The sequence below is a fragment of the Artemia franciscana genome, chromosome 1 (genome assembly GCF_032884065.1).
Source record: "Artemia franciscana chromosome 1, ASM3288406v1, whole genome shotgun sequence".
NCBI lineage: Eukaryota > Metazoa > Arthropoda > Branchiopoda > Anostraca > Artemiidae > Artemia > Artemia franciscana.
The window spans coordinates 18,115,165-18,131,922 of record NC_088863.1 but is presented as its reverse complement, the minus strand read 5'-3'; the positions used below and the strand labels follow the sequence as shown (position 1 = coordinate 18,131,922).

Here is a 16,758-nt window from a genome sequence, read left to right as displayed (position 1 = left end):
ATGCATCAATGTAATCGTTATACTATAATATTATCCTTGTGCATCTGCAGGTCCACACACCTGAACAGTAATCCATAGATATCCACATTGCTTTTGATTTTTTCCTGTTTTATATCTGCTGTTTCTGATTCCATTTGTTAGCAATTTGCACCCTGATAACACTTTGTTGCTTCTTCCTTTAGAAAATTTTGAAAACTTGCTAGAAAAGTTGCCTTTTACTCTAGAAAATTACACATAGCTGCAGTTCTATGATGCGCTAAGTTGATCATTATGAAGTTTAGCCTTTGTACCTAAATTAAAGGTTTCATATGGTTCATAACTTGAGTCTAATTAACCCAGACCACTATGCCCTACTACAGAATCGGTCAAATTGCCGCCTTGGTTTTGTAGTTAAGACAAGGCCGTATCCAGGGGGTTTTCGTTATTGAAGCATCAACCGGTTATGGGTTCTGATTAGCTATTGTTTTGGAAAAAGACTAAGATCTGGCCTCTTCTGATATTCTTGTATCTGCTAATTAAAGAAAGGAAGGCATGGTCTCTCCTTTTTATCTTATACATAAATAGGTGAAATAGGCTCCCAAATGATTGCGTATTAGCTTCTTAAGGTGCTGAATTCTTGTGACCCTTGTCAATTAAGATAAAGCTTAACTTGGCCGTTGAAATAATGTGCTAATAAATAAGGAATACGAAATTCCAACTTTTCTGTACCAATTTTGAAATGGACGCTGTACTTCGTGAAGTTTCGTGTACTTCGTGAAAGTTTATATTTTGTTTCAAAATGCGTACGGTTGCTTTGAGTTTCATTAAAGAAAATAAGGTTCAGAATTAATTCCTGAAATACATAAGCTAGCTTTTTCATTTCATTTTGCGTACCGGAGGGGTGTTGTTTGATGGGGGGGAGGGTTGCCACCAATAATTTGAAAAAAATAGTATTATGTAGCCCGCGCCCATTGACTATGTGGATATAGACCCCTCTTGCCCCCCAATAAAAATCCTGGGGCTACGCCCCTGCATGCCGGACGTAAATACGTTGCAAGACTACACTGGCTATGGTTGACGTTTTTCCAAAAAAAAGAGAAAATACAATCTCTTCTGCTTTGTTTGAATTACTTCAAAAGTTTAGCTTTTTTTTGAGTGTTTAGGACGGCTTCGCGGAGGTCCTTGCTGAATATCTGCTTTTGTCTGTTTGCTTCTTTTTGGCCAATAGCTTCAAATCACCCCAATTTCTTGGCTATTTTTTAATTACTGGTTGATCAAGTATCATTACGCTCCCAACAAACAAAAACATGAATAGCTAGTTTTGATCATTTCCTCGTCTCTATAAGTGTATATGTAGTACTATCCTATGTGTATTTTCCTATATATTTGTATAAGTATTTTCCCTATGTGTTCGTCAGCTTTACGAACCTCTTTTTCTTTTTTCTTCTGTACTTCGTGCTGGCAACTTAATGTTTTTCTATTAAAACAATCAAAGGAGAGAAAATAAATTCAGTCAACCTGACAAAAAAATGGTCATTAATTTCAAATTTTTGCTGTGCTTAATGCTCAAATATTTGGCATTCAAAAAAATTGCTCGGTCACGTAAAAAAAAAGAAAGAAAAGGAGGTTTTAAGTGTTTCATTCCGAACAAAAGCATTTGCAGCAACTGAAGCAAAAAAAAGAATGTCTGAATTAACAATGGATAGGAGTAGGGTAGAGTAGGAGTAGGTTTTCCATTTTTCTCTTCCGTTTGGTTTTAAATTTCATATTTTTGGATGTTTTCATTGGAAAGGAAAAAATCTAAAAAAGAAAAATATCCCCCGCCAGGTTTTGAAAATACACTGTTTGTATCTTCTTAAAAAAATTAAGTTAATTAAAAATTAACAAAATTAAGCTCTTGACCCACAACCTGTCAGACGCTTTGCATATCCGTCATCTCCAAACTGTATGTTTTAAGAAATTTTGTCCTACTTACAGAGTCAAGTCCTCCAAAGAACGTTCGGGTTTTTTGTATAAAAGGAAAAACAAACATTGATCCTGATGCGATCGCAATATCCTGGGATCCTCCTGAAGAGCCTAATGGGAAAATCATCCACTACCAGGTAATTGAATTGTTTCATTCAGTAAAAGAACGAAGTTGAACGTCTTCCTGTTTATATATGAAAGCAAAGGGTACTTGTGTCTTATAGCCACCACACTCAAGTCTTTTGAGAAGTGAATTTTGGTTAATGCTAACGAAATAACCGGTTTTTCAGACCATGGGGTGAAATTCATTCAGTTTGCGATAAGAAATAGTTTCTGGCCATGGGTGTTAAAATGAAAATTTGGGATTGGGATTGAAGAAGACGATTAGACTTTTCCAGGATAAGGGGGTGTTGCCCAAAATAAAACAGTGCTTAAATGGACACAGCATGACTTTATACTCTTTTGATATCTATTTAAGTTTCAAATGTAGAGAGTATGTGGGGTTCCGCAAAGTGGAGGGATAAACGGCACTGAGGTACATCCCACCATCATTTAAAATCATACCTAAATCAATCAATCAATTTATTGATACTAAAAGAAAAACTATTACAAAAGTGAAGCGGCTACTAGGCACAAGAAGCTTTGCTTGTAATGGACCACAGAAAACAAGAATAAAACACTTTTACAAAATATATACAAAAACAAAGAAAAAAAAAGCTGGAACAAAACAAGGTCAAAACAAGGACATTGACCAAAAAGGATATTTGACAGGTCGAAGATTTAGAAGGAGATTTAACATAACGCTGAAAACGAATTTTAAAAAAAGAGAAGAGACATACAAACTAGGATAGAATTAATAAAGAGAGAGAAAAATTATTGAACTGGAAAGACCCGACGAAATAATGCCTTTGCAGAAAGAAAAAGAGGGATATCCGAAGGAATGGAGTCCCATAATAGAATTGACTGATATACAGGAGACCTCTGGGCTGCTGTAGAAGATCGTTTTGGTAAAATAAATCGTCGAGAAGAATTACGTAAAGAAGAAAAGTACCTACATGAGTCTGTCCGTGAGAAACACTGCTGCAGGGCCGGCGGGAGAGTACCTAGAAAAGCAGAATGCGCTAAATAAAGAATACTTTTACCTATAATATGATCCAGCGGAGCTATTCCAGTGTCATTATAATGATCAGAGGAAGGGTAAAGCCGAGGGAGAAGAAAAGTAGCCTTCACTGCCCTATTTTGGGCTCTTTGAAGTGAGCAGAGAAGAGATTTATTAGTATTACCCCAGACAGAGCAGCCATATTAAAGGTAAGGATAAATAAAAGCATAATAAAGAGAAACCATAATATCAGGAGGAAGAAATGAGTTAATCCGGTACAACATTGAAGACTGGTGGAGGATTAAGGAACGGGTGTGAGTTATATGCGGTTTAAAAGAAAGAAAACAGTCAATTTCACCATAGTAGCTTGTGGTATAATATCGTTCCCAAAAGTCAGGGTGATTGGCTCCTGTACGTCTCTCATACGGTAAGGGGTCCTGAAGTTGACAATGGCACTCTTTCGGCTGTTAAGAGCCATACCATTTGACCGGCACCAATCCTTTACTTTATCAAGAAAACCTTGAGCTATAGAAGTGGCAGATGGCAGGTCTACTGCAGCAATGAAAAAGTTACTGTCATCAGCAAAAAGAACAGGGTGAACATGGGGATGAAGACCATCAGCAAGATCATTAATGTAAATTAGAAACAAAATTGGTCCAAGCACAGAGTATTGTGGGACACCTTTCAATACAGGCAAAGTAGAAGAAGAAGAAGTACGGTTAACTGAAACATACTGAGATCTCTCTGTGAGGTAGGACCTAAACCATTCTAGTGGGACTCCATGCACTCCAAATAGAGATAGTTTAGACAGAAGAACATTGTGGTCAACCATATCAAAGGCCTTTGAAAAGTCAAGAAATAGACCCAAAACACACAAGCCCTTGTCCGGATTGACACGCACAAACTCTGTTGCATCAGAAAGTGCATGCAAGATAGAGAATGAGGGACGAAAACCATACTGATGGTTAGTGATGAGAGAATATCCAGGAGTCGAATTAGTACTAAATACGAATGAAGAAAGTTGACGATACACTACTTTTTAACCTTTGAGATGACGGGAAGAACAGAAATAGGTCTGTAATTTGAAATTATAGATGAATCACCTTTTTTATGCAAAGGTACAACAGTAGCAACTTTAAATAAATGAGAGAAAATACCAGAAGAAAGAGAGAGGTTAGTTATGTGTGAGATGGGATGAGAAACAAACTGACTGATCTTTTTAAGGACATTATTACTCAAACCAAAACTATCAACTGAACAACTGCTAGGAAGTTGAGAAATAATACTAGAAATCTCAGTAGTACTACATGGGGAAAGGAAAAAAGACTTCTCTGTCAAGGGAAAACAACTTACTCTACTCGGGGGTGGAATGAGAACTGAAGGAAGTGTGGTGAAATACGAATTGAAGGCACTCGCTAAGGATTTTTTGTCCACAACAGATCCATCACACAGATCCATCCAACAGATCCAAAGACATGGGGAAGATTGTTCGAGTTTCTTGCGGGAGAGAGCTTCATTAATTACAGTCCAAACCTTGCGAAAATTCCCCTTACACTCATTAATTTGACGCGAAAAATACAGCTTTTTTGCTGCACGAACTGAAGAAGTAAGCACATTTTTGTGATGTTTATACTTCAAAAGATCATGCTGTGTCTTACTTTTACATGCAGCCTTGAACAAAGACGCCTTCATATGGGTTGCATTAGTCGGACCTCTAGACATCCATGGACATATGGGTGTAAAACTCCTTCGCCTCTTTCTAAGAGGAAAATGCTTATCCAACAGAGTTCCCATACGACGCAAAAATAATCTAGTTGCACAATCAGCATCATTATTTTCAAGAACACTAGACAAGTCATTACTCTGAAGACTATGTATTAAATTAGAAATTTCTTTATCTGTAAAAGTTCTAACAGAAGACTCGCCTTTCTCACCCACAGTAATCTCTGTTTTAGGCACAGATAGTGATAGATAAATAGGAAAGTGATCAGAAAGATCAGTGAAAACAAGACCAGAAGAGAACTTCAAATTAGGAGAATGAGAAGTGAAAATATTATCCATTACCTCGATTGAGCAAGTTGATCATCTCTGCTATCTTGGTTTTATCTGGCTTACCACCTGTCATGGAGATGTCACAGTGACGCTATTTCATCAAAAATCGCCCATGGGTTGACATACTTTGGCGTCTGCAGCACTTTCTCCCACAGAGGATACTTCTAACTATATATTATTCGTTGGTTTATCCATATATCTCCTACGGCTGCCTCCTACAAACTGAATGAAGCTATTAGCACATATAAATTTGCGTAATTTCAGATAAGCAGGGGTGCGACATAGCTAAAAATTATAAAATGAACTTTAATATGCATGGGAACTTTAAAGCTACTACGAACAAAGATGTAAATTTCTTTTTTTTTTCTAGAGAAGGTAGAGAAGGATGGTCACACATTCGTTTGTTTTTTTTTACTTTCTTGGGTGGTAGTATCAAATCAGTAGTCATACATCCATCGAAAATGGTATTATTTGAATTATAATTTTGAAGTCTGGTGCCCCTTTAAAATAACAAAAAGATAACACCTCAGCAAATTGACGATTTCATGTCTGCTTTTGACCATCAATTCTCAAAACTGCTGAAAGATTATTTACATAGTCACATCATCTCAGAGAGTAGCTCCCTCATATACAGGATTATTTCTGTTTGATTCATGTCGATGTTGCTATTTACTTTCGTTTGGAATTTTTATTTCTTTTTTAGTTGTATCGTAAAGACGCTAGAGGCTAGCGCTTCTTCAGCCTCTTCTTGCCCACCTCGACTGGGCCGAGTTTTTTGTTTCGTTCTGACAAGATTGTATGAGAACATTTTTGGAAATCTGTTGTTGGTAAAGCCCGACTGAACTATCTTAACCTTAATATTTCCTTGGGCAGAGAAGAATTTAAAAAATACCTTGGTTTTTATTCTAGGACTATGAGGCAAAGTATTGATTATTACATTGCTTCAGCTTGACAAGACCCTCATTTTCTACCCTTAGTCCAGAATCTTGCAAGCTACCCCCTTCGTTTTTTTTGCTAGGAGCCATTCCAGTCAAGTGGATGACACTCTGGACTTGTAATTCTATGTCCTTTTTGGACGGGGGCTCAAATCTTGGCATTGCAAATCCTTTTGCTTGAGGTAGGGGTCAGTGGTGTGACAGTGCAAACTTAGCGATCGTGAGTCTGGGAGCTTATAGTTAAGCAAATTCCCACGAAGCGTCTAAATTTCTGTTGCCAGGTGACTTGGACATCGTCTGATTTTGCTCCAAGCAATAGTAAGCACAAGTAATTGTCTTCCCTCATTAAACCTGAGCAAGAAAGGTCCTGTTATTAACATGAGATTGTGTGTGTATCATTTTGTGTATACTGTAAGCGTGAAAAAAAATACATAGGAGACAGGTCACTCTTTACTAAATCAAATAAGATTTAGTAAAGTCTGAAACGTCTTTATTAAAGGCTGTCCAATAATGCCTGAACTACGAGTCACTTCTCTCTATCCTCAAAATAAAGAAAAAAGGTTAAAAAAGATGTTTTTATCTAAATAAAATTGACTTACATCTTCTGTTTGGAAGATACAGGCATGCATGGGAAGGGAGTAGCTATGACACGTGTCTTCTCCCTCAAAATCTTTGAGTTTTTCCCAATATTTGTTTGTGTTTTCTATATATATCACCTACTTTTCTGTATTCTTTAATCCCTACCACTTTGAAATCCCCCCCCCCAAAAAAAAACGTGAACAAGGCTACATAACATTTGTCTAAAATATTTCCAACTTACTACATGTTGCCATCATGACTTCTGACTTCCTTTTAAAACTAAAGTAAAAAAAAAAAAAAATCATTTTTCTAAAAATAATATCATTTTTCTCTCATTTCTGAAATGTTATTTTGTTTTTATTTTTAGTTGAGGCTAAGTGGACAAGCTGAGTATTATGATCAGCATAGTATACATCGAAGAGAGGACTATGGACCTATGACAGGGACATCGGAAGCAACCGAATTTCGTTTCCATCAAGTGCCAGCCAACACTAATTTCACTGTTCAGGTATCAGCTACGTTTTTGTTTCAAATATTTGCACTGGAATGCTTTTGATTGTATTCAGTTCGGTTGCTTTAAGACAACTGTAAAAAGTTTAATAATTGCTACGATAAGAATTATTGAAAACTGAGAATCTAAAACTCTCTCTCTCTCTCTGTCTCTCTACCGACTCTGTTTATACCTTTTAGTCATTAAGGGCTGTATAATCTTTCTCCCTCTCCCTCCCTCTCTCTCTCTCTCTCTCTCTCTCTCTCTCTCTCTCTCTCTCTCTCTCTCTCTCTCTCTCTCTCTCTCTCTCTCTCTCTCTCTCTCGTCCCCTCTCTCTCTCGCTCTTCTTTCACTCTCTCTTTTTCTCTTTTTTATCCCTCTTCTATCTCTTTCTCTTTCTTACTTCCGATCTTATTTTTTTTTCTGTCTTAATAAGTATAGTCATCACTTGTTTTCCTAGCTGCTAAATGTTGCACTATTTATTTTCTATTATTATTTATAGGTTTCAGGAACAACAAGCTCAAAGAAAAGTGGTCTAATTGCTTCATCCTCGTGTTTTATGGGGCCAAGCCCTCCAAGTATGCTTGATCTGAATAAAGTTGGATGGTCACGTGTACGAATGATGAACCCAGCTGACTATGATTCATTGAGGATATCTTTCAAAGTTAACGTACCTCGGCTTTCAGAGCGTTTTGGAGAAGTCTGTTGCTATAGGTCTCTTTTTTATCTCTATTTACCTTTGATTTTTTCCCTCTTGTTGTTTAGTGTAACAATGACGTGCGCAGGCTTTGGTTGCATCCTACCAAACCTTTAAAGGGGAATATGGTGCATATTCTGAGCTCATTTTTCGAATATATTGCAATATCATTTACCAATAATTAAAATTTGTTTAGGTAAAAATTCGCTTTCTGAAATCTCGTGGCCTTTTTTTTTTTTTTTTATAAGGTATTCAGGGCACTTTTGGTCGTTGTTGTGCAACTCCCTTTTTATACAGTATCTTTTTTTTACAATCCAGTGTCACTTTCACTACAGATCTCCCATTTCCTCAAATCAACGGGTATTAGTTTCTTGATACAAAATTATATATTTTCCTACTTTGCTTTTGGTAGTTTTTTGGTGGGATTAGGGCATGGAGGGATCGGGCGAAGGAGGGCCAGTGGTTAGCTCCCTTAAGCTTTGCTATAAAATATCGTTAATTTTTTTTTTTTTTGAGTTAAGGGGGATCCGGCTTATCTTTGAACTATTTTAAAAATCCTTGCATAAAAATCTTATATGCCCCCAAGGCATAACCTACAACACATGTCCCCGTGCTCTTGGGGGCTGTGTCGACCCCGGAGTTTGTAATCTGACTTTTGAACTTACTTTAATAAAAAGGCTATCTCAAAAATTCGATCAGATGGATTTGGGGAAAGGGGGGCAGGGGGTGGCTAGTTGCCGTCTAGTCCCTTTGACTCTTAAAAAGGCTAATTTCCAATCAAATGAGCCCCCTCTGAATTTTATAAGACCACCCCTTCCATAAAAACCTTAAATGCTTCTGGTGCCTAATTTAGAACACTTTCCCCGGGTTCTGGGGGTTTGCATAAACCCTGGAGTTTTTGTTTCTGATCTATTTTTGACAAAATGACTATCTCAAAAATTCGATCGGACGCATTTGGGGAGAACAGGGTTGGTGGGGGGGGGGGTTACCATCCGATGACTTGTGACTGTTAAAAAGGGAACTAGAACTTCCAATTTCTAATCATTTGAGTCCCCTCCAAAGTCTATACGACAACCTCTTCCATAAAAACCTTATATGCCCCCGGGACATAAGTTACAACCCTTCCCCTGGGCTCTGGGGGGAGGGGAATGTTGACCTTGGAATTTTGTTATCTGATCGTTGGACTATTTAGAAGAAAGTGGGAATCTCAAAATTTTGATCGGCTGTATTTGGGGTAAAGAGGGTGTATGTCTGGGGGGGGGCGGGGTTTAGGTCTATCATTTTTTATTGTGGATGCAAGAGGGTTCTACATCCGGAGAGCAAAGGGCATGAGCTATATAATATTTTTTCTCTCCAAATTATTGAAAGGGCAACTGCCCTTTCTTGCCCCCCCCCCTTGAACGACGCCACTTGGGGGGGGGGATAGATGACCTTCGATCACTTTTGACTTTTAAAAAAAGAATCAATTTCCAATCAAATGAGCCCCCTCTAAAGTTTATGCGACCACCCCTTGCTCAAAAACCGTATATGTTCGCGGAGCACAACTTACAACACTTCCCTTCGGGCTCTGGTGGGTTTTTGACCCTGGAGTTTTTTGTTATTTCATCTTTGAACTATTTTGAACAAAATGGCTATCTCAAAATTTTGATCGGATGTATCTGGGGAGAAAAGGGCCTTTGGGGGCGGGGACTAGTTGCCATCTGGTCGCTTTTTACTCTTATAAAAGGCACTAGAACTTCCGGTTTCCAATTGAATGAGCCCCCTCTAAAGTTTTTCCGATCATCCCTTCCATGAAAAACATATACGTCCCCAGGGCATAACCTACAACCCTCGTGCCCGGGCCCTGGAAGGTTTTGTCGACTCCAGAGTTTTTGTTATCTGATCCTAGAAATATTTTTAACAAAATGGCTACCTAAAAGTTTTCATCAGATAAATTTGGGGGAAAAGGGAAGGCTCGTTGTCCTCCGGTTACTTTTGACTCTTAAAAAGGACATTAAAAATTCTAATTGAGCCCCCTCAGAAGTTTATACGATCTCCCCTTTCATATGAAGTGCCTCTGGGGAAAAAATAAATAATAATAAAACGTTAGAGCCTTATAAACTTTACTGTAGGCAACGCTATAGCGTTGCCTCTGATGTGTTTCCCATGTTAATCTTTTTAAAATATTCTGTTGCACTGAAGACGACTAGCTCAAAATAACCATTGCCTTTTTCTCCATGCTTTTCTTCTCAATCTCTCCTTTCTGCTTATTCAATTCATTTTACTGTATTTCAGTCAGTTCTGTCTGATATTTTAGTTCTATTTTAGACTAATTTTGGTGAAACTGTCGGAAGATAGAACTACCAAAGAGCTACCCGAGGCTGAAAGTTTGCAATATGGCTTTTACAGAGACGTTGAACATCAGTTAGTTTATGCTTACCTTGCTGAGATAATTGATAGGTAAGGACCCGAAATATTCGTCCGACTTGTAAAGACGTAACAAAAATGAATATGAACAAAGTTTGATGTTTTTTGAATTTTTTAACCCCCCCCCCCCCCACACCCAAAATTCCTAAATCAGCTTTAAATGACTTTTTTCTTCCTTGACAGTTTTTTTTTCAAAAAGCGTTTTAAAATTTTTGGTTACTATGGGCTTATTCTTTACTAGATTGTAGCTATCGCTGCCACAGTGATATCTCACTTTTGAGATTCAATTTACGATTATGCCCTACTTAGCAATGCCGTATCTGGGGGGCGGGTACCGGGTTTCAACTCTCCTCCACCACGAAATTTTTTTCCAACCTTTTGTAGATTTTTTACCCCTCCCCCATCCCTCCTCGAACAAAAATCCTAGATATGCCATTGCTTCTCAACGTGCTTTTGATTGGTGAAGAGCCAATAATGCATTTTTTTTTCTGGGAAGATGTGTACTGTTAATCAGCCAAATGGATTAAAATATCTTTTTAGATTCCCTTCTTTTTCTAGATATTTGTGTCTAAGTATTTCATTGATTTGAAACTTGTTGGTAAATACCAATATAAAGAAAAGTAAAAACAAAAGAAGTCTGTTGGTCGAATACCATATATTCGTTTATTATTTTTTTTATTATTTTTTTTTTTTTTAAGATACCTTTCCGACTAGGTCTTTATGGCAGTTTATTTAAATATATTCTCCCTGCTCGACTGGTAAATATTTATTAATATAAATAATAGCAATAAAATTTAAAGTCTAGCCAACCCAGAGCAGAGCTCGATGTGTTAGCTTAATGAATTTATGAGTTCTGAGTTCTGAGTTCTTTATTTAACATTAAAATCCATAAACAAAAAAATTACTTCAAGACAATCTTCCCCATAAGGCTCCATGGCCGGGAAAGAACAGGAAAGAAAAAAATACCAACAACAAAAAATATAAACAAAAACCAAAAATTGAGTCGCCCACCTTAATAATCTCCAAAAAAATGACAAGCTAGGCAGGGAGTAGCACATGATTTCACCAACTCAATTAAATACCCAACTCAATCCAGAGACATCAACTCCAAGGGAAACCGGAATAAAAAATAAAGACAAAAAAAAAAAAAAAAAACAAACAAAATTATTTACTAGCTAGAAAATCTCTAACATAATTTTTGAACATACCAAACGAGTGGCAGCTTCGTACGAACTCTGGGAGCGTGTTCCAGATCCTGTTGCAAGCTGTCAGAGGGTTGAAGTCAGACCTCACTGACGGTGTGTGAAGAACCAGTAAATTGTTGGAACTGCGGAGATGATTAGTCGATTGATCAGAAACAAAAGATATATTATTACATAGGAGAGCAGGAAGATGGCCGTGCAACTGTAAAAAAACGAAAGAAGAACAAGAAAGAAAATAGAGAGATTTCAAATCAAGCAAGGGTTTAATGACATAAAAGAAACACGAGTATCTTAAGATAAATCGAGAAAACAAACACTAAAAGGCCAAAAAAAGGCAGAGAAAAAAAAGCAGAGCATATCCCAACACGAGAAGAAACCAAACCAAAATTAAGACTAAATCGATCACTCTTAAGTCCCCAAACCCCAACAAAGAATAATTTTCAAAATACGTTTCTTTATTGACGAGAGATTCTTCGGAACATATAAATACAGATAATCTGTTATATTTTTTCCTGCCTATTTTATAGTCAAAACCAGCTATACTATTTTTAAACTTTCTCCAATGTTCATTTATGGGCTTAATTTATTTCACTTCTGTTCAATTCGTGTGATGAAAATTATTTGTGTCCTAAAAGTGACAAGCCTATCTATAAAGGGGGGGGGGGGCAAGATTTTATAAAGATCTTCAAGGAACTTCAACCTTAGGAAAAATGTTGATGACTAGTTAAATTGTACAGAATGCGAAATTGTTGGTACACAAATTGCATCTTTTTAAAACAATATGCTCCATACTTCTACGAAAAAGAACCCATCGGAACCAAACCCCCGTAAAGGTCTGAAAATGCTCTGGTTGGACAATAACTATTAATCCAAGGCAAATCGTTGCCTCTTCGTATATGTTCATATACGTACATATATATATACATATACGTACATATGCTACACTTGATGTTCATGAATGTAAAAAACGAAACTCTTGTCCGACAAAGTGCACCTTTTCAAAGCAATATATCTTACTCTCCTGCCAAAAAAGTAATCCTAACCCCGTATGTGCTCCTAAGTGGATACCAACATGTAAAACGTTAACATCTGTTATTAAAACAAAAGGTTTCAAGTTGATTCGGCTATTTATTTTAATTTCACATTTAGTTGTAACTTATAAAATTTATTGCAATAATTTTTATATTTTTAGGGGATATTTAGACCAGACTATCCTGGTGGGTGACGGAAGTGTGATAGACAACTCTAAGCAGCAGTGCATAAAATGTAGAGAAGCTGCTTTTAAAACAAATATGTCGGCATATTCATTTAGTAATGAAATTAGCTCTCCCTTTCGCAGCTCAAGGATTAAACGAGAATCTTCTCAGAGTGTGCTTGAAGATGGCAGTCTAGACAAAGCCGCAGTGTACACTGGGCTTCTTGAAGTCTTAGGTATGTTCATAGTAGCTACTAATGCGCATTCGTAATCACTATTAATTCCATGAATTCTTGTTTCAAAGTGGAAGGAAGTAGAAAGAGTCAAATATTATAAGTTAAACTTTGGGTTTGAAGTACTACTACTACTACTAATAATAACTCACTGCAACACCAAGTCGCCTGAGGCTATCACAGCTACGCACGCTCATCCTCCAACCTAATCTATTTAAAGCCTCCCTCTTTACACCCTCCCAGGAAGTTCTCATTTCCTTTAAATCTTTATTTATGACATCCTCCCAACCCAGACAAGGACGACTTGCTTTCCGTGTAGCCCCAGACGGTTGGCCAAAAAGGACAATATTCGGTAATCTGTCATTCTTCATCCGTAGAACGTGGCCTAGCCATCTCAACCTTTCTTTCATTATAGCCCTAGAAAGCGGGGTTGAACCACAATTTTCGTACAACCTACTGTTTGAAATACGGTCAGTCAGCCGGGTACCCAGAACAATCCGACAATTTGGCAATTTCCGAAGGCAATTTCTCTGGAAAACATCTAGTAAATTTTTATTTGCTTTTCGGGGTACCCATGCTTCAGATCCATATTTGACCACTGTCATCATTGTAGCTTCCCATATTCTAATCTTGGTTTGCAGACTTATGTTTCTATTCTTCCAAACTTTTTTTTAACTGTGAAAAAACACCCTGAGCCTGATATAAAATAATTCTTATTTGGGATTTTTGCTCATCTTAAGTTTGACTTTTTTTTATGTATATCTTTGTTTGACTTTGCCAAAATGTTAATTGAAAATTTCTATTTGATGCTACCCAACGTTTTGTTTACTGACTTCGAAAATTATTTTTTCTTTTCAAACTCTATGCGACTGTTGCCATTCCAACCAATGAGATTTTAACCCCGAACAGGAGTGTGCAAAGCTGAAGTATGATTAAGTTTGTTTCTTGAAAGGCTTGGCATAGATACGATTTTCTAAGTATTTTCTTTTATAGGGATAAGTAGACTTGTGCTGTTTTGAAGACTTCAGAGTCTTTTAAATCAAATAAGATACGGGAAAAATAGCCGAAGCAATCCATTCAACTTGCTCAGTTTAGTAAAGTAGGGCTTTCTAAACCCCGCTTCTTCATCTCCATATTCCAAACAAAAAGTGCTACTGACTATTTTTCTAATAAATAGTTCCGTAAGGTAACAGAAAATTCTTAATAACGTCATTAATTTTAAAATGTTTAATGATAATATTAATATATTAGATATGTAATAAAATTAAATGATAATTTATTGAAATTTTAATTTCACAGAAAAGTTGGATAACAAGTTCCTTAGCAGTTGGCAGGGATGTCACACACACAATAAAATATTCTCTGTGAAACTAAATAAAAATATGTTTTTGAATTCAATTTTGTAAGAGAATTTTCTCTTATTGAATGCTCTGTTAAACGTAAATATCTTTAATATTTATTTTTTTAGTGTTTTTATTTTTGTAGTTTAATAATTTCTCATCTTTATCTGGTTCTTTTGAAATCATCATCGATTTCATTAACGACGTTGCATTTCTGAAAATTTTGTCGACTATATCTATTGTTCACTAAAAGAAGATTGTTCCCCTCTATGTGTGTGGAATCTCATGAGTTAACTAGATGAGCGTTGAGGCCAGAATGACTAGAAAATCATGAAGCAATACCCTACCAAAATCAGCTAACTTGGCGGTTTCTTTACTTTCGAAACATTCAAACCACCATGGTTGCTATGCTCAAAATATTTCAAAAGAAGAACTTCTATCTCTATAGCTTCTAAGCCATCCTTGATTTTATGATAAATATTTTTACTTCTTATGCTGATTCCAGTAAAAATAATTTAATAAGTTTAATGTTACACATCAAAAGCAGCGAGTCTGAGAAAATTTGTAAAATTTTCGAAAAAAGGGGAGAAATAATCACAAAAAGTCAAGGTTATATTTTCATGGTTGATAATTGCTCGGGAAATCGTCTGTCGCCAGTTGAGGGGGGCGTGCCCCCTCTCCCAAAAAATATCTTGTTATTTCCATTTTATGGCTATTTTGTATTTTAGCTATATGCTATGTTGGACCAGCGAGCCTGGCTAACTGATGGTTTGTATTGACACCCCTGTGTTTTGTTTTTCAGAACTACTAATAGCACCGCTTCTTTACGATGTTCTTGTTTTGAAATTTCACGTCTATCCTTTTTATTATCCTAAAAGTTATAAGACAACTTTGTTCTTAAATGTCTAAAATGGTTCTTTTTGCGCTATTTTATTGCTCCACACTAGACCAAGATTGTGATGTCTGAATCGGCCTTAGTCACAAATTGGTCTCGGCTAGTCAGTTCTGTATATTGTTCTGTGAGTTAGTACTATTATTTAGACTACTATTATTAGTAGTCTTGGGAGTTAGTAAAGCTAGTGTTGCTATCCGGTTCTAAGCCGGCTTAATCGCTTCGGGGTAGATTTGAGAAAATATGTTGATCCCCGTCCTGCACTGGTAAACGGGATCATTGCTTTTCCTGAGGCCAAATAATTTCAATGATTGAAAGAACATAAAATTGGAACTTGCACGCTAAATAATGACTATCGTACCGATATTTTGACTAACGAATTCAGACAATTCGAACTGGACTTATTAGGAGTGTCAGAAACTCGTATCCCAGTGGTTGGAAGCATGAAATTAGGTGATATAGAATTTGTTTACTCAGGCAGGAAGGATGGGGAACATACACAGAGACTAGGGCTCATGATGAATAAGGAAGCTACTAAGTCTTGTTTAGGCTGGGAAGGTGTTAATAATAGAACACTAATCACTTATTTTATGACTAAAAAGTTCAGGGTATCAGTTATAGTAGTATATGCCCCTGTTGAAGCGACTAACGGAGATACCAGTGACTGAGATGAATTTTACTTACAGTTACAGGAGGAAATAGACAGGGTCCCAGGTAGAAATATGGCGTTTCTACTAGGAGATTTTAACGCTCAGGCCGGTAGAAATAGGGATAGACGGTATCCTAGCCTAGGTAAATTTAGTGTAGGAAAAGAAAACAGTAATGGCTACAGACTTTTGCAATTTTGTAGGTATAACAATCTAGTTATAACCAATGCGGTGTTTGGTCATAAAATGGTCCATAAGTTGACATGGTTTTCACGTGATGGTAAGACAGCAAACCTTATTGATTATGTTATATTGAACCGAAGATTGGCAGGATCAATACAATATACTAAGGTATATAGGAGTGCTGTTATGTTAAAAGTAAAGATCACCATCTAGTAGTGTCTAGAGTTAATTTAAAGCTGAAATTTTGGAAGGGTAACTACCTCCAAGGAAGTTATGATGTTGGCGGACTCCCGGTTGAGAATTTGAGAGAAACTTTCCAGGAACAGTTGAATACTAAACCTGAAAGTTTAAAATTTGACAATGTAGAAGATGGTTGGAACAATTTTAGAAAAACAATTTGTGAAGTTGCTGATCGTTTTCTTAGGGAAGAAAGTTAAGGCTGTAGCTACGAATAGTAACGAAAAAGTTTTATGTTTAATGGAGAGGTTTAGGGGTATGTACAAGAATTATAGTGATAGATCATATGAAAACAAAAGGAATGTAAAGAAAGAGGCGAAAGCATTAAGATATGAACTAAGGAGGTGTGAAGTGGAGATAAAATTGCCGAGGATCTGGAAGATGCAGCTAGACGGCATAATAGTAAAATGTTGTACTGGCATGTTAAAAAATTGAGAGGGAATAGTCACTCCGGACTTATCCCAGTTAAAGATAGGAACAGGGCCACAGTTAGTGGTAAGGAAAGAGTTAAAGAGAAAAGGGCGGAATATTTTGATAATGTGCTAAACTAAGATGCAGTTGCAGGAAAAGATATAGGGGAGAATGAAAAAGTTTGTGATACCTTGGATGTGAAGGAAGATTTGTTTT

At 36.7% G+C, this 16,758-nt stretch overlaps 1 protein-coding gene across 1 annotated transcript in view; it reads left to right on the top strand.

Annotated features, from left to right (window-relative positions):
* LOC136026501 (tyrosine-protein phosphatase 69D-like) overlaps positions 1–16,758 on the top strand; it is a gene marked incomplete at its 3' end in the record, with an annotated part of 106,048 nt that overhangs the window by 41,925 nt on the left and 47,365 nt on the right. The window contains 5 exon segments of the mRNA XM_065703128.1: positions 1,957–2,081; positions 6,977–7,117; positions 7,602–7,813; positions 10,104–10,235; positions 12,597–12,835. Of these exon segments, the coding sequence (XP_065559200.1) occupies positions 1,957–2,081; positions 6,977–7,117; positions 7,602–7,813; positions 10,104–10,235; positions 12,597–12,835 (849 nt within the window).